Consider the following 23,918-nt stretch of genomic DNA (forward strand, 5'->3'; position numbering starts at 1 on the left):
CTAGTTGGAGGAAGCAGGTCACTGGGAGCCTTTCCTGAAAGGGTATATCTTGTGCCTCTCCTTCTCTGCTTCCTGGTGGCCATGAAGTGAGCAGCTCTTCTCCACCATACCCTGCCTGCCATGATGTTCTGCCTCACTACAGACCCCAAAACAATGGAGTCAAGTGACTACGGACCAAAACCTCTGAAACCATGAAGTAAAATAAGTTTGTCCTCCTTTATCATTATTTCTCAGGTATTTTTTTCACATTAAGAGAAAAATAACACAAAGTTTAAATAGATATAAATCACCAGAAGATCCTTATAAAAAGCAGCTTCTAATCTAGTGGCCCTGATAGGAAAGGCAGCAGAATACAACAGTCACTAATATGGCATTATGTAAAAATTGTGAATGTGTAACTGATGTGATTCTGCAATTTGTATTTGGGGTAAAAATGGGAGTTCATAACTCACTTGAATCAAATGTATGAAAGATGATATGTCATGAGCTTTGTAATGTTTTGAACAACCAATAAAAAAATAATAATAATCTAGTGGCCCTGGATAAGACCCGAAGTTCTAAGTTTATAATAGGTTTATACTGCTGTTCCTGGTCAGTGGTACTAGTGGACAAATATTTGCTTGTTTATATGGTTACCAGTCTATAAGGAGAAAAATAGCTTGCTCTAGGACATAATCAATCAAATCACTAAGATAATTTTTCTCCCTAGTGAGTTTTTACCTATGAGGAAAACAGTTCATTGATTTATATGCTGGCACAAGATCCTCTAAGTAGCAACCATAAATTTATATATAACTGATTTTTGACACATGTGCCAAATCAACTCACTGGGCAAAGAATGTTCTTCTCAAAAAGTGGTGCTTCAACAAGTGGTGCATATCATATGCAAAAGAATGATTCTGGATCCCTACTCATACCACTTATAAAAATCAACTCAAAATAGATCAACAGAGAAAAAATTCCTCACAGAAAATGTCGATGATTCCTTGTGGTAAAGTTAGGCAATGGGGTTTTAGATATGACACCTAAATCATAAGGAGAAGGCAGAAAAACTGCACTTCATTAAAATTAACAACTTATGTGTTTCAAACAATTCTAAGAAAGTCAAAGACAAAACTTTGAATGGATGAAAGATTAAATCATACATCTGATAAGGATTTTGCATCCAGAGTATTTAAAGAATTGTTACAACTTAACCACAAAAAGACAACACCACGTAAAAATTGGCAAAGGATCCAAATCGACAACTTTCCAAAGAACATACACAAAAATGTCAAACACATGAAAAAATGCTCAACATCATCAATCATTATAAGCGTAAATTGAAACTACAGTGAGGTATCACTTCACACCAATTAGGAGGAAGGCTATAATCAAAAACATAACTATTAAAAAAATGTTGATAAGGATGTGGAGATTATAACCTTCAGATATTGATGGTAGAAATATAAAATGGTACAGCTGCCAAAACAATCTGGCAGTCCCTCAAAAAGTAGTTATGATATGACTTAGTAATTTCACTCCTATGTATATACTCATAAAAATGAGAACATTATGTTCACACAAAAATTCATACACAAATGTTCCCAGCACCATTATGCAAAATAGCCAAAAAGTGAAAACAAATGTCCACCAACTGATAACCGGATAAATAAAACATTTATACAGTGGAATACCACATAACTATAAAAAGGAATGAAGTACTGGCACATGTTACAACATGAATGAATTTTAAAAACATTATGGTAAGTAAAAGAAGTCTGATATATGAGGTTACATACTGAACGAGTCCATTTACATGAAATGCCCACAATATGCAACTGAGAGTAAATTATCAGTCACCAGGGGCAGGAAAAGGGAATAAGGGGAGTCACTACTAATAAGTAAGGGGGTTCCTTTTGGAGTGATTAACAAAAGTGTTCTGCAATTAAAGCTGAAGATTGCATAATCTTATGAATATACTAATAATCATTGAGCCATATGCTTTAAAGGGGTTAATTTTCATAGAATTTGAATTTTATCTCTCTTTTTACTTATTTTGTGGTTCTGAGCTACAACCCCAGTTCTTTTAATTCATTTATTTTAATATTTACTTTTTAGTTTTAAATGGACACAATATCTTTACTTTACATTTATGTGGTGCTGAGGATCAAACTCAGTGCCTCAAGCATGCTAGGCAAGCACTCTACTACTGAGCCACAACCCCCGACCGTTATCTTTATTTTGAGAAAGGATCTCCTTAAGTTGCTGAGGCTGGACTCAAACTTGCTATCCTCTTGTCTCAGCTTCCGGAGTTGCTGGGATTATAGGTGTACACCACTTCACTCAGCTTAGCTCAATAAATAGCATGGCAAACTGAGAATAAATAAATTTTTTAAAAGGTAAACACACAGGGGAAATAATCAAAAGAAAAAAAATACTGTGAGTACAACTGATCTAGAGCAACGGGGCAGCCCATATGTGAATCCCCAATATATACTTTGATAAGTAGTTTTCTTGGAATAATGCCATTTCCTTAGGCCTCCCATCCACACAGTCCTCACCACTGGACAAGTCTTCCTCATATCCAGCAGAACCTCTACCTCCTGATCTTATAAATCAGTACTCTCTAGAGCAAAATTATTGAGTCTATTTTTCACTTCATAAATAGGTGAAATAGTATTATTTAGACTGTCATCTCTATGTTGAACATTCTCATTTCTTTAACATGATTTTTAAGATCATTTTGGCTGCTCCCACCTTTATGTTCTTTGCTTTGCTATAGTTTCTTTTATAAGAATAGCTCCAAGAGGTACTGAGGATATAGCTCAGTTGGTAGAGTGCTTGCCTCATATGCACAGGCCCCTGAGTTCAATTCCCTGCACTACCGGGGGTAGGGAGAAAAATGATTCCAGGCAATAAATGCAATACTCCAGGCCTGGTCTGAGTCATGCAGAGTAAACCAGCACTACTACCTCCTATAAGTCTATTAATGTAGCTAAAATTACATTCTTCTTTTCTTTTGGGAGCCACATCACACTATACATTCAAATTGAGTTAAGTGACCACTTAATACTTAAGTCTTTTTCCATTCATGCTGTGTTTAATCTCTGCCTCCCCTGAACAATGCTTGTAAAGTTGATTAAAATAAAAATCTAAGTATATGACCTCACCTTGTTATTTCATCTCATTATAATCAGTCCACTGCTCCAATGTGTAAGGATCACTTTATCACTGAAGGTAGGTGTTATCTTCCAACCTTATATTAGGTACAAAATTGATAAGTATGTCTTTTATTTCTTTAACCAAATTATTCATCACATGTAAAATAACATAAAATTAATGGAAAGGTACTGTGCTTTTTTCTTAGAAAGTTTCCTCCAGATCAATATTAAACCATTAATTGAAATCCCTATGACCAGTAGCTTTTATACCTAACTGTATTAGTGGCCGGTATAGATGTTCCATCTTGCTCACAGAACTCTGGTGAATATCCCTTTAAACAACTGGCCAAAAGCCACGGCAATGGGATTGACTATATCTCCCTAAGCTCCCTAACCCAAAACTTCCCCCAAAAGAAGGCAACATAGATGTGACATGGCTGCACTTACTGAACCTGAAGGTTCTCTGGATCCCTGTTTACTCATCCAAGTGACTATAATACAGATTAAAATTCAATTTTGATCAATGGGTGCTATATTAACAATCAAATAGTACAAAGTATTAGACAATTATCTCCTATTTCCTACTCCTGTCTCCATCCCTGAGAGGGAATCATTTTCATTCTCTCCCTACCCTCATCCTTCCAATGTTTTCTTTTTGTCAGGCAAATTTGAACAATATGTATCAAGTAAACACACACAACACAACTTTCTTACACTAAAGATAGCATCAAAGCATCTTTTAAAGGGATCTTATTTCATATCAATCCTGAGCTCCTGGCTGCACAGAATCTACCCTCCTCCCTTTTGGAAATATGAAAACATGTGCCTGCCCTGAATTATCTGATTGCTTCTCTGTTACAAGCAAGTCTTCAACATCACCAGTGTCAGCTCAGAGTCCTCATTATGAAACTCAATGAGGATGTAATCCAATGGGCAGGAGATATAAACACAGAACAGTGCTTAACACATTCTGAGCTTTAGATCTTTCCTATCACTATTTTTACCCCTTTAAGTTTGAAGATAATCAATCTTTTCCTTCAGGCAAATAGATCAAAAGTCACACCTCCAACAGTCCATCATGTCAGAATCCCTTTGGTTCTATCAGAGCATACATCCAGATGCATCAAAGGACACATTCAAGACTCTAGTAAATGGTAGACAGCATTTATCAGAATAAACCGTAAAACCACTCTGGTGAAAACACTGATGGTTCTCTTTGCATTTAGGTGCCATATGCCCTTCCTTACTCCACTGTAAGTACAGAGAGGAATCTGCTTCTTTGATTACTAAAACACAAGACTTAGCATATTAGAAAACATATTATACATTTTAATTCCCTTCATAATTCTTAGAATTGCTAAGAAAGCAGGGCTAGAGATGTGGCTTTGATCAGGGAGAAGTCTGACCCTAGAGAGGTTAAAATCACAGGGCTTCAAATTAAAATTGTTGGAAAACTGAAACACAACAAAACAAAAAAGCTATAGTAGCATGAATGTAATCACTTAAACAAATGGACCAATTCCTTAAGCAGAAAATATAACAACTCATTCAGTATAAAACAAACAATCCAAAGAGTCTCATAACAATTAAGGAAACTAAACTTTTACTTTGAAACTCCCAATATAAAAATCTGCAAGCCCCAATGGTTTCACTAGAGAATTCTACCAGATGCTTTAATAAAGAATCAACACCAATTCTATGCAATCTCTTCCAGAACACAGAAGAAAACAGTCCCCAATTTATAGTATGTAGTCATTATTATCCCAAAACCAAAACTAGGGGGGAAAAGTTTTTTAAAAAATACAAACCATTTTCCCTCATAAATATAGATGTAAACATTCCTATCCAATACAAGCAAAAGAGAGTGTAAATAGATAAAAACATATACCATGACCAAATGGATTATTAGAGGGATACAACACTGGTTCAATATTTGAAAAGTCAATCTGCTTTTCTTTAACATGCTAAAGATAAAAAAAAAAAAAAAATCACATGATCACATCAATCAATGAAGAAAAAACATCTTAAAAAATTCAATACCTACTCATAATCCCAACTCTTAGAAAAATGGGAATACAGGGGAAATGTCCTCAAATTGAGTCTTTTATATGTACAAAATACTCAAGCTAATCTTACACTTAATAATAAAAGACTGTTCCTTCTAAGATTGGGAATAAATAAAGGATGTTCACCCGTCATTCTTATTCAACACAGTACAGCAAGTTCCAGTCAGGGCAACTAAAGCTAGAAAAGGAAACATGAGAGATACAAACCAAAAAGAATGATATAAAATCACTTGTAGAAAATCCTAAGGAATCCACAAAATGACAGAACCAGTAAGCAGTATAGAAAAGTGTCAAGATACAAGATAAATATACAAAAGTTAATTTTTACCTATTGGCACTAAACACATGGGGCTGGGGTGGAGCTTAGGGCAGGTGCAATGCAGTATGCATGAGTGAGGCCCTGGTTTAATCGCCTGCACCATAAAAACATAATAACAATAATTTATAATCACCAAAACTAAACAACTTGATATGATTCTAAAAACATGTGTTAGATTTGTCCTCTTCTTTTTTTTTTAATTTTTTTTTGGTACTGAGAATTCAACCCAGGACCCCAAGAATACTAGGCAAGCCAAATGCCACTATACTCCCAGGTATATCTCCAGTCAAGACTTGTGTACTGAAAAACTACACAATGATAATGAAAGAAACCAAAGATATAAATAAATGAAGAGACTTACTATGTTCATTTATTGGAAGACTAAACATAGAAAAGACGTCAGGTTTTGCTAAACTGAAATGCAGGTTTAATGTAATTCCTATCAAAATTCCAGCAATACCTTTTATAGACATAAATATTCTGAATCAGATTGTTCTAAAATTTATACAAAAGGTGAAATGAACTAGAACAGGTAAAACAACATTGGGGGGAAATAAGAGAACTTAGTATGATTTCAAGACTTATTATACACAACAGTAATCAAGGTTGTATGGTATTAGTAGAGAGATAATCTACAGCTCAAATGGAACAGAATAGAGAAGGGTCTAAAAATAGATGCTTTCAACTAAGTCGAGCTAATTTTTAATGAAAATAATAGAGGAAATACGACCTCTTCAACAAATGGTGCTAGAACAACCAGACATCCATAAGCAAAAATAAAAAAATTTACAAATATCCTCAATCAAAATTTCACAACTTATATAAAAGTGAACTCAAAATAGATCATGGACTTAAATGTAAAATGTAAACTATAATAGTTTTATTAAAAAAAAAATAGAAGAAATTATCAGAATTGAGAGCTAGGCAAAGATTTCTTAGAGTTGATACCAAAAGTACAATCCATTATCAAGAAGCTACTGGAGGACCAGCTCCACCAACATGAGAAAGTAAAGCAAAAGAAGAAAAAAAGAAGGCAAAGGGAATGCCTAGGAGATTTCAAGATGAGGTAGCCAGTCCTGACTCCATCAAGTCAGAAGACTGGGAGAGAAATCTTCAAATGATTAAAAACAGATATAATATTAAATATATCTAAATACTCAAAAAGTGATTTACATAACTTAGGAAGTTTTATTTTTACACTGTTAAAAGTAAAAAGAAAACTGAGATCAAAAGAGGAAAAATAAGATAATTATTAATTCTGGTAAAAAAAAAAGTTAAATGGGAAAGGTTTGGTAATCATAGTCTACTAGAAGATTAAGCAGGAATAGTTTTCTTATATAATAATGTAAAAACTAATACTAACATACCAACATACTGCCAAAATTTACTGGTATTTTGAAAGAAAGGGTCATGAAAATAATGTATTTAGGGAGAGGGCTATTTGGGGATGAAAGAGAGCTAAATCTTTACTTCCCACAGGTGATAAAATGGAGGGAAAAGCAATAGTAGCATGTTATTCTAAAATACATCAAAAGACTCAACTATTATGGTTACCTCTGTTACACACTAACAGCCCCATGCAGTTTTTGAAACTCTTTACAAAAGTATTAAGATTCAGGATACAAAGGAATCATCTTTGGGTGAACATATGCAGCTGCTCTTACCATTATTTATATATTCACTTCTTCTAAAATTTATTAAGACATTCATTCTATGTCAAGCAGTGTGTGGGAGTATAAAGTTTCTGATTTTAAGTAATTTCTGATAGCAGAATGACTTAAAACATAACAGGCTAAGCAATATAATTAGTATTAACAAAAGTACTGTGGAAAACAAAGGAAAAACAGACTACATATTTAAAGGTTTTTTTTATTAAGCACAATGTCAAACCAAGGTAAAAGAAAGAGACTACTCTAACCTACTCCTGCAGCCATCACTCTGCTTTGATTATCAACTCATGACCAATCAATCTTGTTTTCTTCCAAACCAACTGATTGTTTTCAAGACATCATATTATTTCATCCAGAAGCACATAGGGAAATAGAGACTTTTTCTTTAAACAGAATATTAATCTGAATCTCGAAAAGTTAGTATGCTTTTTTAAAACTGAGGAATTATTAATGATAAATTGCAGATCTTAATATATTCAGTTGAGTTCTAATATTTATATACCCCTGTGTGACTACTACCTAAACAACAGATGTGCATGACCTAGAAAATTTTCATATGCCACTTTCTAGCACCATAGATTAATTTGGACTGTTCTTGGACTTTTACAAATGGAATCATATTTGTAAGGTTTCTACCTTACAAGCATTCCAGGTAGAAATAAATACATGTGCAAAATGTAAAGTTGTATAAGGATACGTTCATGGAGTGTTGAGGAGCCCAGGTTGAGGATTGCTAACTGATAAAAGGACAAGACTAGAAGAGGAGGCTCACTGGAAAGTCAGGGTTTCCAGTTTGTATGCCATAAATTATTTCTGGGAAACAGGTTTATTAAATAAGCTTTTCCCAGGGCCCCAAACTACTTCTCTGATCTAAAAATTGTTCAGTTCTCTAATATGCTCCTTTCTCCTCAAATTCCAGCTGAGATGACCAAGGCAGGAACAGGGTTCTGTATCTCCTGGCTCTTCACTCCCACTTGTCCAGAGGCCTCTGCCATCTCAGAAAAGGGAACACACCCCCGTGGCTTTCTTATAAGAGGACACAGTCTCTACCCCCCATTTTAAGCCAGCAGTCCCAGGTCCAAGGGGCAGCCTTACCATTATCTGGATTTCCCTCTTGCACACCTGGAGATCATGCTCATTGTTGACAAACATGCGTTTCAAGGCACATTTCATCCCATTGCTTGTCCTCACCAGAAACACGATAGCAAATCCACCTGCGAGAGAAATACACATGTAAGCTCTTTTGAGTCATATTCAAAGAGCCATTCAGATGACTATTTGGCTGGAAGTTAGTACTGCTATCATTAATGGTACCAATGCCACCATCAGTCAGTTCTTAAGGTTGGCCTGGCCTAAAAGGGTATTTGCCATGAGGTATTAGATGCTTAGAACTCAAGAAATATTATCTGTGGGACTCAGGAGCAAGAAATGTTCCTAATATGTATCTAAGGATCAAGGAAGAAAAGTAATTATCTTTCAAAGAGCCTACAAATAACCGATGAGTACACAGAGGAAGAAAAAAGACCTAACTACATTTTAACCTCCATCCTAAGCTTTCTGATACTCTTTTAATTCTTACCACAATCCTGAGGCTAGATGTTATTTTTTCCTATGAAAACAAAGGCTCAAAGAGATTTGATTCAAATCAAGATTTATTTCTTACATGTAAGTCCAGTACTCTTTCCCTCTCAGAAAGGCTAGAAAGTTATTTCAATAATTGCTATTAAAAAGAGTTGTTGGGCTGGGATTGTGGCTCGTGGTAGAGCACTTGCATAGCATATGAGACACTGGGTTCAATTCTCATCACTACATATAAGCAAATAAATAAACAAAGGTCCATCAATAACTAATAAAGATATTAAAAAAAAAAAAGAGTTGTCAAGTGAGCTGAGCATAGTGGCACAAGCCTGTAATCCCAGCAACTCACAAGGCTGCAGCAAGAGAATCACAAGTCAGAGGCCAACCTCTGCAACTTAGTGAGACCCTGCCTCAAAATTAAAAATTAAAAAAGAGCTGGGGATGTAGCTCAGTGGTAGAGCACCTCTGGGTTCAATCCCCCATACTACACACACACACACACACACACACACACACACACACACACACAGCTGTTGATTTATTTCAAGAAATTTCAATTTCTTCTCACTTTTCCTCACTCCATCCCTAATTCAAATCTAACAGTAGACCTTGAGGATTCCTTCTGCCCTCCCTAATTTATGGGTAATTGAGAAGATCCAAGATACAGGTATAAAAGTGATATTCTACATAGCAGACATTAGGATTCAATTATTGGGAAGACTTTTTTAACATCTGCACTAACCCTTCTCTAAAAGACAGTTTCCGGTTCATTAACAGAAATTTATATAACTCTAACAGGAATTTCCAAATGCTCTAAATTTCTTAGAGTGTAAAGTTCCACAAATTCTTAGAACTCCTAACCTCAACCTCACTCCCAAAGCACCATGAGGTGTTCTATGCCCTTATTAAGAGAATTATCTAAACAAGGTATGGCAAGACTATCAAAATCAAAGGCTTTGGGATGAGCAGCAGTTATACTGAACTCTGCATGCATTGGCCTGCTTGAATACCTTCATCATTTAGCTTGCATATGTTGTCCATTTACTCTTGGCAGCAAAAAAAAAAAAAAAAAAAAAAAAAAAAAAAAAAAAAAATCACTAGGCTATTCTTTGTACAGAGCCAGTCACTAATTTGGTAGTGTGAACCCAGAGAAAACTCATCAATATGGGGACTTGGCTGAGGTTATGATGTATTGAGGATGCAGCTCAGTAGAGCTGGGTGTTGGGGCTAGCAATCACCTGCAAATTTGTTGTAGATCAATAAATAGCTATTGTACAGAAATAAGTCTTAAGTGCCATTCTAATTCCTCTGAGGCTCAATGGCCCTTCAGTACCTGTCTATTAATGCCTATAGCATTTCCTATTTTATCTTTATAGTAATTACACTTTTTCAAATTAACTTGAGTAGGATTCTATTCCTTGCAACCAAAAAAGTCTTACTCAGAAGCACTGTTTTGTGTTTTCATAAAACACACACATAATTCTGTGAAAGAAGGTTTTTAATGAAATTAGAGGTTCTAAATGTGCATTATGGTAGCAATCTACCAGAACCTGTACTTTTGTATACTTGCTGCCACTACCTTCTATAACATTCAGATAAACATGAAATTTTATCATCCAGTCTTTAATTTTAAACACCATGTCTCTAATCTTGATATCTCAATACCACTTCCCATCTTCTTATCATACATTACTCATTATCAATTTTAATTCTAGAATTTTGAGTATTTGTTTATTATATGCAGTGCTGACAATAGAACCCAGTGCCTCACACATGCTAGGCAAGTGTTCTACCACTGAGCCATAACCTCAGCCCCCAAATTCCTAAATTCTAAGATGCATAATATTTATATTTTAATTTTTAGGGTATCAGAATTTGTCTTGTAATAAATATGTAATTTTAATGCAGCAGTACTTATCTTCTTTTTCTCTCCCCAAAATTATTAAAACCATGGATGTATATACTTTATTTTTTTTCTTTTCTACCAGTGATATTGGGGATTGGACCCAGGGCCTCATATGTACTCTATCACTGCATCCCCAGCCTTTTTTTTAATTTTGAGACAGGGTCTCGCTAAGGTGCCCTAGCTGGCCTCAAACTTACGACCCTACTGCCTCAGCCTGCCAAGTATCTAGGGTTACAGGTATGTCCCACTGTCCCCAGACCCTGGTGCATATTAGAACTAGGGAAAGTAGTAGTATAAATTATAAAATTTCTACTTATATTCATAATTGTTTTGTACATAGTCCAAGTGAGTATTCACTTGACAGATACTTTGGATACTTTAAAATATCATACACTACACACTCTCTACTAGTAGTACTCTTGGATAAGATTAAGTTCAAGAATTTTGCTATATGGGTAGAGAAACCAAGTGAAGCTCAGGAGTCTCAATGCAAGCTATAGGCAGAACCTACAGCAGTATCAGTCCCCTGACTGTCCAAAAACCATTATAGTTCACCTTTGGTAGAGAAAAAACATGTAATATCTGACAATGCTGCAGAATAAAAAGTAGAAATAGTATTTCTTTATTGGACATCATTTTACTGATAGCTAATGGAAATGACACAGACCATGTTCCATGAAGTTAAAGAGAACTTGCAAATTAACTCCAAAATGTACATATTAGTTCTTGCTTTTCTTGTCTGAAGAGCTGATGGGATATTCCCCCACCCAGTATCCATATATGACACATTTTAAAGGCATTTCAATGTGTGATGCCTGGAACCACTAAAGGACCTGTTTTTAGAAGGTAGATGCTGCTGCAATTTGAGATAGTTGCCACCAGATGGGAGCAGTGCTGTAGCAGATGGGAACAGCATAGGTAGCAAGATGACCTTTCCAGCCAGAATGCGTGAAATGGGTCACCTACCACATAATCAGCAAGCACAACTTGTTGAGAAAAGACAGTCCAAAGTCTTGAAACCTATGACCATGATAAATATAAAAGCAAAGCAAAGAATTACTAATCCTAATATAGATGGAACCACATTATTAAGCATTTGTGCCTATAAAAGGGTAGTTTGTTTGTAAGTGAGAAGGATTTAAACCATGAGATCAAAATCAAAAGCTTAGTAGTATTTGTCACTCTTAAGATGCCAGTCACTTAACACCATGTAGTTGACCAAATAGTGGTGCAAACTATTTGCTTAGAAGATAGAGGGGAGACAACAGCACACAAGCTACTTCTTGGTCCAGGTTCACCACATGTATCAGGGTACTTACTCTCAGCCTGGATAGGATCCAAGCTACTATAGAAGAGGCTGCCAACAGAGATGACTGAATAGAGGTGCTTATTTCAGACCCAGCTGCATCCCAAGATCTTGATTAAATAGAAAAACCCAAAGCTGCACAGAGGATGGTTTAAGCAGAGGTAAGGAAATCTAACTGGCCTGTGCCAGTCTCTCTGGCCTTGGCATTCTGTGAAACACTATGATAACCTCATCCATGCATTTAATGAATCACAGAAGGAAAGGATCTGATCTACTAAGTGAAGCAAGGAGGATAATTTTGACATAGACACACTCTACCTAATAAATATGTAGGAATTTTTTTTTTTTTTTACTTACACAAAGAAATATACTTTCTACCATTTTCCCTGAAATATATAGCAGGCTTGGTCTAACTTTCTCTCCTTAATTTTTTACAGAAATGTAGAAGGATATTTACAATTCACTATGAATTTAAACATTTTGTCTGTTTGGTTCCCCTCTGGATCATCATGCCCTAGAATAATACCTAACAAATAGCGAGTATTCAATTATGAATTAACTTTCTTAATCGTTACTACACAGAACAGGAAAGGCAACAGAGTATGGTGAATACTATGGGAAACAAATGAGCATGACCCACACAAAGGGACAGCTACTATGCAACTCCAAATTGTTATCATGTAAGAATGTTGACTCAGTTTTGTCAACAACATTAATTTCTAAGTAAAAGCTGGAAACCCAAAATTTTATGTGAAACCTCCAGATTTAAACACTGGCAACAAGTCATGTTTTAAATTAATGCTGGAAAGGCCAACACTGCAGAGGCTAAAACAAACAAACAAACAAACAAAAAATGAGCAAACCACATATCTTAAAAGCTTTAAGATTCTGAGCTTCTTGGGATTTCTACCTCTGATCTAGTCTAACCCCTTCATTTTACTGACAAAGAAAGGAAATGACACAGCCCACATTCCACAAAGTTAAAAGATAACTTGCAAATAAACTCCAAAATATACATATTAGTTCATCACTGGTTATTATAGTTCTTGCCTTTCTTGACTCAAAAGGAATAGCGCCTCCACTCATATGACTATTTTAAAAGCATTTCAAAATGAATTATTTCACTTATATTTTCACAATAACTGAATAAGGAAGGTAAGTGACCTATTGTCTCCATTTTTCCAATAAGAACAAGATGCAAACAGCTAAGCTCTTTACACAGGAATACACAGAGCTAGTTGGTAGTAGAATTCGTACTAGAGTATTCATTCTTTTCAAGCTAACTTTACATACAACACAATATATCTGTTTTAAGTGTACAGTTTGAGTTTTCACAACTTTATACTCTCATAATTATCACACAAGTGATCTATCACTGCCAACAGTTCTTCATGCCCCTCTGCAGATAATCTCCCATCCTCCCCCACATCATCACATATAACTTCACCCCTACTTTTTCCATCTCTAGGGTTTTGTTTGCCTTAGAATAAATACAGTCATATAATGCACACTCTTGTATTTGGCTGCTTGCATTCAGCATATTTCTGAAATTCATCCTCATTATTGTTACATGTAATCAGCAGTTTGGGACTTTCTCTCTCTCTCTCTCTCTCTCTCTCTCTCTCTCTCATGTCAACTACTATTGTGTTGTATAGATATTCCATGTTTGATTTACCTATTCATCCATTGAGGGACATCTGAATTATTTCTAGCTTTTGATTATTATGAATTAAACATTTGTACAGAAGTCTTTTTTTATGGACATAGGTAATCATTTGTCTTAAGTAAACTCCCAAGGATAGAACTGTTGGGTCATTCAGCAAGCGTTCATTCAGTTTTACAAGAAACTACCTAATAGTGCACTACCATGGCAGTACCATTTCACACTTCCAAGAGCCACATGATTGCTCCATATCTTTATCAACTCTTGGTATTATGGGTTGTTTTTTTTTTTTTTCATTTTAGCCATTCACCTTAGTGTGCATTGATATTTGTGATTTTAATTTGCTTTCCCTATAGATCCTTCATGAGCTCTACAGATTCTAAACTCCCAGGATCAGCTGCTTTCTACAACTTTCCTGATAAAAGGCTTTAATAAGCATAGGACTGTGGAGTCACCAGTGAAATTACTGAGATAATTCTACCTTTCAAATAAGCAAAGAAGACAGAATTGTCTTGTCCTCCACTGGGAGAAAACGGTGAGCGAGAATTTAAAATACAATTATCAGTCCTACACAGGTGGGGACTGTACTGCATGGCCCTGTTTCAATCTTTGTAATACAGACCTGTGAAGTAAGCATGTACTACAACCTCCATCTGGCTACCTGGGCAGCGTGTGTGGGAGATTATGTCATCTCTAAAACCTCTGATTTGTGACATCAATAAGAGATCATAATCTTCAACTGAAACTTTTTAAAGATAAATTTTTAAAAAATAATTCAACATTGGCAAGAGGGCTTTGGAAGAAGTAAGCAGTACCTCTCCTGGCTCTTTATCAAGTACTGAATCACACTGGATGGTACCAGGCCCAGGCCTGGTTCTGAATGAAGAAGGACACCAGTGACTTCCACTTGGCAAAAGAAAGTGACGGATGGGGGAGGTAAGGTGAGCAGAGAAGAAAGACACCAACATGATTATCTGAGTAGTGATGGGAAACAGCTGGGCAGACAATGAGAATGATTAGACCAGGAACCCGAGACAAAAAAGCCCATCAGGGTGCTGAGACAGGGTTTCTGGATTTGCTGCCAAAGAGGTTTTGCTGGATATTTTAAAATCAGGCCTAGATTCTAGGCACTAAAAACTGCCACCTACATATTTCCTGCAGGTAAAAGGAAAGCTCACTTCCTAATATAAGTCCTATCTACACCTCAAGAATGACACCCTCCCGTCTGAGACCCAGAGACACAAGCCGACAGAGCCAGAGGATACTCCCATCCAGGCCCATTTTCTTCTCTGTTTTCTACTTTCCTGGCCCTCAAACTGCTTATCTTTGAAAATAAGGTTAAGCTCAATGGAAGCTGCTTACTTAATGAATGCTTTTTTCTTAATTACCTGAGGAAGAGAAAATGAACACAAAACAGTCTTCTGAAGCTTTTCTAAAGGATCAGATGGAAAACTCAATTAGAGTGGAAGTTACTCAGCTGATATACAATAAAGGGCCATCCTGGACAAGCTACTGGGTCTCTTTGGCTTCCATTTCCTCATCTGCAGAATTGAAGACTGAATCAGCAGTGTTTCAACAGGATTCCTCCAAGCTCAGGAGTACAGATGGCTCCACAGCAGCTGCATGAGGAAAAACCAGCTCTGCTTAAGGGTCAGGCTCTAGACACAGCTTCCTTCTCAGATTCAAACAAAGAAGCTCTGCTTTTATCTGTTTAATAGTAATTCTGGAAAAGATGCTAGGAAAAGAGGGGAACAACTGTTTTAGAGAAGAAAAAAGAACCCCTCATATATTCAGTGGTTCTGTGAAAGTATTTTATGAAGACAAAGAATTCACGTACAGCCCTCATTCATGGCCCACCGTGGGCATAAATGCATCCAGGTGGCTTCTAGGGAAGGTTTTCTGTCACTACATGCACAATGTAGTATTTCTTTGAAGCCCAACAGGTTAGCCTCAAATCCTGATTTAGCACACTACCATGTTCCTGAGGCTGCTCTTATCTGACACCAACAGCTGAGAGATTCCTCACAGCATGTGGGAGAATTAAAGACAGGCAAAGCACTAGCACTTAGGAGACCCTTCCTACCCAAAAGCCCAATTGTATCTGCCTGATGGCCTCACTTATAAAGTTCTAAATCTGAATAGCTTCTTGAGATCAAGCCACAAGCCCAGATTTCTAACAGTCAAGATAGAAGGAAAACAACCCAAAGTGTACACAAAATGTACAAAGAGAGGCTGATGGCACACTCACTGACATAGTGATCTCAGGGAGAGGTGGGGACCGTGGCAAATCAAGAAGTGCATGCCCCTACTCGTGGGGCAGCCACTCAAGGCTAGATGATTGTTGTCATGGAGGCACATGAACTGAGGGATGCCAAGTCATTTGGGTTCCAAGAGAAGCTGAATTTTTAGGTGACATTTTTTGATCTGTAAATCCAAGTTACAGATTTTTTTTTTTTTTTTTTTTTTTTTTTTAATCTTCTAAACTCTGTTTGGGTTAAGGAAAACCTATCTTCAGGCCAGGTCTGAACTAGATGACCTACTTCAATCTTTTCAGAGCCTGTATTACCATCACCACCAGAATAACAGGGAGACTGAAGTACAGAGAAAAGACTAAGTGGCCTCCCTAGCACTGCCATCTAATAACAGAGCCTTCTCTATAGTGAGAACTTGGATGCCCTGTGTGCAGCATTTGTTGATGACCAAAAGCTGATCTACCTATCCAGGATTTATTCACACTGATGGCAACTTTGGCAAGAGTTTCAGAAGAAACAATTTTCAAAACTCTAGAACAGATGGCAAGGAGCACAGCAAAGTTTTTACAGGAGAAAAGGTCAATCTGAAGCATGTGTCAACAATGACTTTTAGTGGGGTCTTGGAGTTTGTTTTTTTAACATCACTTGCCTCAAATTAAAAATCACCATGTGCCAGCTCCTTCTGGGGAACATGTTAAAGCAGCACTTTCCCTAGGCAGAAAGAACACCCAGATGGGGGGTGACTTGAGGCACTTAGCTCCCTCTCTCCAGTAGGGCTGTGGGCACAAAATCAGAGCTTGGTGAATATTGGCAGTGGTACAGAATCATCAACAGAACCCAGTCAAGGCCACAGCCCAGGCTGGACACAGAGCAACTGGTTCTTCTTCTTCAGGACTGCGGCCACTGAGGAACATCTCCTCCAGCTCAGGGAGTCCGCTTTAAGGGTTTGGCAAGCATTCCTCTCCCAACTGTCATTTTTTTTGCCCCCTCATGAAAGGTACCTGCTTGCCCAGAACAAAAGGGAAGAATTTTAAGAAATCAAATTAGTTCACATGTATCAGAGGCTTGTAAATTGCTGAACCAGAAAACACTGAGCCTAAAGAGGGCCTTTCCCTGAGCTCCCTGACTGCATCTTCACTGCTCTGTTGCCCTGGGGTTAGCTATGTGGCAAACGTAGAAAGAAGCAGTGAGACACTGGTAGGGCCATGTTCATTGTTCACTGAAATCCACAGAACAGCTTCCCCAGGTCAAACTGAGCCATTTTCTGTTTTCCATACTGCAGCCATACAGATCTTCTGAAGACAGAAACTGAATACCACTCAGCTGGGCGAAACTCCTCAGTGGCTTCTCACCCCTCCCATGCTGTCCAAGGCCTGTGAGGCCTGAGGGGATGCAATCTCCCCAGCCTCCTTCCGACTCCACCAAGCCTTCCTCCGCTGACTGTTCCACCCACAAGCCTTCTTGCTTCTCATAGTTGCTGTATCCAACCTGCCTAAGGAATCTCTGTCTGCGCTTCTCTCTTTGCCTCTTTCACCCCACTCTTGGCCTGATCCTACAAATCATCCTTTAGGTTTCAGGTCAAATGCTATTTCTTGGCTAAACCTTCCCCAACTGCCCCTGACCCCAGGTCCCTTCTGATCTGATTGAGTCCCTGTTACGCACAACATTCTTTACTTTTCCTTCAGGACACAGCTTGAGTATAATGAAATACTTCTGTGGTAATTCCTGGTTTAATGCTTCCTTTCCCTGTACACTTAAACTACACGAGGGCAGGGACGATGACTAATCCACCGTGGCATCTCTATCACCCACCACCACAGAGCCTGCTGCAACAGTAGAGACCCACGTGTTTTGTTACACAACTTGTTTGCCTAGTACTATAAAGGATGCCAAAACAAAACAACAAAGTGAGAATGATAACAACTAAAAACTCCACATGGTTCTACTCTTGCAGAAAGTTAGAATCCAGTATGACTTAAAAGGGCTATACATTGATACAACACTGTCTCGATAACAAAGTAGTCTGCACACTTCCACAGCGAAAACCCTGTGCAGACCAGCCAGGCACATCAAGAGCAGCATGAGGATTCACCTGAAACCTTCATCCTCAGGCAATATGCTCATGGTGCAGCTCTCTATGCTGTCACAATAACAAACACTTGTCCTACACATGATTTCTTCTCTCAAAAACAACACTTGAGCTAGAAATGAAAACCCACTTCAATTGAGAAGGAAAAGAAATCTCACAGCCCCATGTTCAATCCCACACCTGCGTCACCTGAAGGAGTGAGGAGCCTCTCAGGAAGGAACTGTGTTCACCTCCTGAGATACTTGCTATAATTGTCTAGTAAGTACTGTGCCAACAGAGTAGCTGAGGTCTGCCAAGGGAACTATGTCAGTGCCCAGATGCATCAGCCCCCATGCTGCAGACCCCCAAGCTCTGGATCCAATCATTTCCACCACGATTTCTATTGTGTTACTGGTGCAGTCTCCAAAGGAGAAAAGGGGGTTCAGCAAAGAGAAAATTTTGACTAACATTCTCTCAGCTTCCAACAGTTAATTCCATAGTATTCCAGTCTAACTTCATGCTTCAAAGCTTACTTAGTTTTCTACTTATTGCTTCTGTTCTAAGATCAGGTTAGAGGAGCACTGCATTCTGTTCCAGGAAGGGAGCTTTTGTGTGCTGATCTCATTATGGGATACGTACTGGCATCAAAGGTACATGATATAAAAGTCTTCAACTACTTGAGTTTCATTAGAACTGGTCTCCAGATACAAATACTTTATTCAGGTCATCCTATCCTGTCCCAGCTCTCCTAGCTGTGGGAGGAAATAAGCTCTCATTTCAAAAACCAGGCTGACATTGTCTCAGCTCCAAATGGTTAATTCCAGAGCATGCCAATTTCATTTCATGTTAAAGCCTTTCCTCTGAGGTTTAGGCAACATGACCATGCTGTCACCCTCATTCATCAGCCCCTAGGATAGGGTCCTTTACCCAGGAGAGGGCAACAGCTCACAATCTCCTCCCATCCTAGCTTACTCATCACTCAAGTGGATTTCACCACGTGTTGAACATTTTATCCCCAACCCAGAATCCATTCTTTCTACTCCATTCCTGCCCTCCTCTTTCTTACAAAAGAACTGAGTCTTAAGTTTCTGTGCCTCACACCTTTCTCTTCAAAAACTCCTATCTAATAATTCCTCTTAAAAGTGTTCACAAATGGGGGGCTGAGGTTGTTGCTCAGTGGTAGAGTGCTTGCCTAGCATGTGTGAGGCACTGGGTTCGAGTCTGAGCACTACATATAAATGAATAACAACATTCATTAACAACAATATAAATTTTTTTAAAAAAAACGTGTTCACAAGTCCCCCCAAGCCAAAAAATTCCTTAATACAGCAGTATATGAGAACCTTCATATTTTTTACCCATCTTATAAGATTTTTTGAATACACAGTAAAGTCAAAAAGACAGTACTACAAATATCCATATGCCCACTATCTATAGTCCACAACTTTTAGCATTGTGTTATACTTGCTTAATGGTCTATTTATCATCCATCTATCTAAACATCAACTCATCTCATTTTTGTTGAATTTCCAAGTCAGTGGGGTCTCAATGCATTTCACTCTAAATACTTTAGCATATGTATTTTAGTGTTCAGTGTTTGTGACTGTTAATTTGGTATGTCAACTTTTTCTTCCTATTTGATGCTGGGGAGTAAATCCAGGGCCTTGCACAAACTGAGCACACATTCTACCACTGACCTACAGCTCAGATCTCAGGTATCACCTTTACTGGTTTGAGGAATGCCTGGATGTGTCTGTAGGAGTGTTAATGAAGAATATTGGTGTGTGGGTCAGTGAGTAGTAACTGATTGGGAAAGGCCTGCCCTAAATACCATCTAATAGGCTGGGGAACCAAAGGCAGGGAAATAGTAGAAGATGGGGTATACTCATTCATTCTGGTGCTCTCACTCTTCCTGCTCTGGCAGATGTGTTTTCTGCTGCTATTGTTGTTGGATATCAAACTCCATGTTCTTTGGCCTTTGGACTCTGGCTTAACCAATGAACGGCCCTTGGGGTGCTCTCAGGTTTTGGCCTTAGAATAGGTGCTGCATCACTGGTCTCTAATTCTGAGGCTTCCAGTTTCTTAGACTGAGGCTATTCTTGACTTCTCTGGCTCTCCAGCTTGCTGAAGATGGCCACTGTGGAACTTTCCAGGTTCTATGATCCTGTGAATCAATCTAATAAATCCCTTTATTATAAATATATATTTTCTTGGTTCTGTTAATCTAGAGAACCATGACTATGTAGAGTTCATGGTTCATATTGAAGGTAGGAAGTAAATTAAATTTATTTACAGTAAAAGGTACAAATCTTCAGTATATTATTGGATAAATTTTGATAAATTCATACACACATGTAACTTAAACCTCCATCAAGTTATAAACCCTTTCTATCTCACTGTAATCCCTTGGACCCCTTTCCATACAATCTTCATATCCTACCAAAGGCAAATACTGTTTTTTCTTTTCATCTATTATTAGTTCTGCCTAATTTAGAATTTGCTTTTTTATGTAAGCTATTTTACTCATCATAATAGATTATATTGTTAAATGTGTCCACAGTTTATTACTTTTTGTTGCAGATTAATAGTCCATTATTTGAATAAACCCTTTCATCCTTTCTCTTACATATATGGTCATTGGGGTAATTTCATTGGGGCTATTGTAAGAAAGCTCTACACATTTTTAATAAAGCCTTTCTCTATTGCATTTTAATTTCTTCATATTTCTTGTATAAATAGTTGAGAGTAGAGATGGTATTCTTTTTTTTTTATTTCTTTTTTTTAATATTTATTTATTTATTTTTAGTTCTCGGCAGACACAACAACTTTGTTTGTATGTGGTGCTGAGGACCGAACCCGGGCCGCACGCATGCCAGGCGAGCGCGCTACCGCTTGAGCCACATCCCCAGCCCGAGATGGTATTCTTGTATAAATACCATTTTTTTAATTTTATAAGAAACTCCCAATCTTTTTCCATAATGGCTATACCATTTTATACTCCCACCAACAATGTATGACAATTTCAGAGGCTTTACAATTTGAATATTTCTCTCTTCACTCAACCCTATTTCCCAATATCCTTCCCTCGCATCCCCTTCTTCCCACACCACTAAGGTTTCACAACTCTAACCAGAACTTTCCTCCCTGCAGGTTTCACATGCTTTCCCCTCTATCTGGAACATCCTGTCCCTATTTTCTGCTTAAGACTTAAGACTGTTAAAATAATCTCTCTTATCTGAAGTCACCCTGGTTTTCATATTATCACCACAAATTTGGCCTGTACCTGTATTTTGTTGAATAAGCTCTTTCATCCTTTCTCTTACATATATGGTCATTGGGGTAATTTCATTGGGGCTATTGTAAAAAAATGTTCATCTCTCCAATCCAAGGCAAATAGGGAACCACTCTGTCACCTTGGTTGAAATGTCACTTTTATTTCCATACCAGTTTAAGGTCTCTGGATGCTGTAAACAAATCCATAAGAACATACTAGATTATTCTCTGGGTAGGGCACTAGAAAAATGACTCACCGAAGAGAATAAAAATTCAAGAAGAACTTTTTACTTCTTTTGGAATCCTTAAGACTTAGTACATGATAATTAACAGATGTTTGATAAATTAATAACAAAGCATGTGGTTTCCCTACTTAAATTTTCCTCTAGCTTTTGACCACTTACAAGATTGAATTACAACCTTAACATGACATACAAGGTGGATCACACTCTGGAACCCATGCTGAACTCCTGAAAGTGTCCTTAGATACCACAGTGGTTTCTGCTTGTATTCTCAGTTGAAATGTCTGTCCCCTCTTTAACCAGTAAGCTTGTAATTCTAAGTTCAAGTGTAGTCAAACCAGGATTTCTCTGGGAACTTTCACCCAAAAGAACACCTACCCCTTCCATGCCCACCCTGATTTTCTTACCCTAATTATATATACCTGTTGCACACCAGTCTGTCTCACATGAGCATTTTATTTTAATTCACTGTAGGAAACACATTGGTCTAGTTTACCATACTCTTCACTCCATGTTGAGATAATGATTAGATATATTATATCAAGTGACCCCTTTTCCCTGCCATAGCTAACTGAACCAGAGGGGAGAGCTAGCTCACATTCTCCCTTGAGAATCTGAAGTAATGAGCCAGGAATTATAAACAGATAGTTCTATACAAGCATGCAGATGAGATGGTTTTGGTCACAAGATGTCACAAATAATCAGAAAAGAGTGTTCTGCGAAAAAGGCAAGGGAATGAAGTAGACTCTTGGAAGAAGATGCAATCTGAAACTGAAGCTCCAAAGGAAGAGAGGCAGACAGACAAAAGAGCCACTTGATAAACTTCCCAAACCCTTAAGATCTAGTTTAGCTTCCAGCTGTTCAGTTCAAGGTTTCCTGTATTTATTCAATAAATTCCTTTTTTGCTTAATCTAACTTGGATTAAATATCTGTTCTCCAACATCCTAAAATACCTTGTGCCAACTCTGATATAATCCTGAGTTTCAATAATTTTAACAAGTACAGATTCCTTTAACAAATGTCCAGAACCTAAATGAGCATTAAAAATTGCACTTAAGGCTGGGAACATAGCTCAGTTGATAGAGTGCTTACCTTGCAAGCACAACACCCTGGGTTCAATACCCAGCACCACAAAAAAAAAAAAAGCACTTGATGAGCTATAAATTCTAAGTTAAAGACTAGATTTACACGGAGCGCAGTGGCCCATGCCTGTACTCCCAGCAGCTCAGGGGGCTGAGAGAGGAGGGTCCCGAGTTCAAAGCCAGCCTCAGCAAAAGAGAGGCTCTAAGCAACTCAGTGAGACCCTGTCTCTAAATAAAACACATTAATGTCATAAACTTGCATTAATAATAATAATTAATCAGGAATAAAATGGTCAAAAATCTATTTGGAAAAGGACAGTCACAAGGGGTACATAGTTGCATTGGTCTTTCTTTCTTTCTTTCGTGGATCAGGGTTAGGGAGATCCCCACCACTCATATTTCAAAATATGATTAGAGACAATTTTGAATGTTGTCAACACAAAGAAATAGCAAATGTTCAAGTGGCAGATATCCCAATTGCTCTGATCTGGTGATCATCATTGCATACATATACTGAAATGTTACACTGTATCCCATAATTACGGCCAATTACGTCTCAGTTAAAAATAAGTATATTGGGGGAAAAAAAGAAGTCACCACTCAGAGCACTCATCTGGGGATGTTGGGAAGATGACTTTTACCTAGGATTATCAGAAAGCAATTATAGAGAAGAGTATTTAGCCTTCCAATGGAAGGATATCAGATGAAATGCAAGCTCAGTCATGGAGGCCTGTCAAGAGGATAAGACTCCAAGAAGAACTAGAGGCACACCAGTCCCAATTTGATGAACTAAATTATGTCACAGGAAAATTTCTGCCTTTGGTGTAAAACCAGGGCCAGGAATAATATGAGGGGAGTGAGATCCTTATCTTGAACACAAAGATAAATTCAACGTTACTGATTTTTCCATTAATTTTGAGCTGCAGAATGGCTGGGCACAGCACTGTTAGTGATCCTGTCATTATTTTAAATTCTCATATTTTGTTAATCAGATCTTTTTGCATTAATTTTTATTTTTTAAACACAAAAATATTCTTTCTCCTGACACTACTGATTTAAGGGGTTTCCTTAAATTCTGCACTTGAGGCAAATGGCTCACCCTAGTTTGGGCCCTGTGGTGAATCCGCTGTCTGCACAGTAGGAAAGTCTGCCCAGGCATCAGCCTCCACGTGGTTCCTCCACCCTGCTCCACAGAAGCACTGAGAGGTCAAGCCACTCCTCAGGGGGGAAAGAGAAACTTGGTGAACATTTCCAAAGGAAGTGGGGGCTGGGAGCAGAAAGAAAAACAGTACTGTGGAGTGGGTTTCTGGTTCTCAGTGGGAGCTCGAGTGATACAAAAGCTGCAGGGAT

General features: G+C 37.8%; 1 protein-coding gene across 3 annotated transcripts in view; it reads right to left on the minus strand.

Moving 5' to 3' along the window:
• Positions 1 to 23,918, minus strand: part of Aak1 (AP2 associated kinase 1) — a 174,311-nt gene that overhangs the window by 87,481 nt on the left and 62,912 nt on the right. For all 3 annotated transcript variants that reach the window (XM_076832528.2, XM_076832527.2, XM_076832529.2), the window contains exon 3: positions 8,294 to 8,412. In XM_076832528.2, coding sequence (XP_076688643.1) covers positions 8,294 to 8,412 — 119 coding nt within the window. The remainder of the gene's footprint in view (positions 1 to 8,293; positions 8,413 to 23,918) is intronic.

Source organism: Callospermophilus lateralis, chromosome 14, assembly GCF_048772815.1.
Source record: "Callospermophilus lateralis isolate mCalLat2 chromosome 14, mCalLat2.hap1, whole genome shotgun sequence".
Lineage (NCBI taxonomy): Eukaryota > Metazoa > Chordata > Mammalia > Rodentia > Sciuridae > Callospermophilus > Callospermophilus lateralis.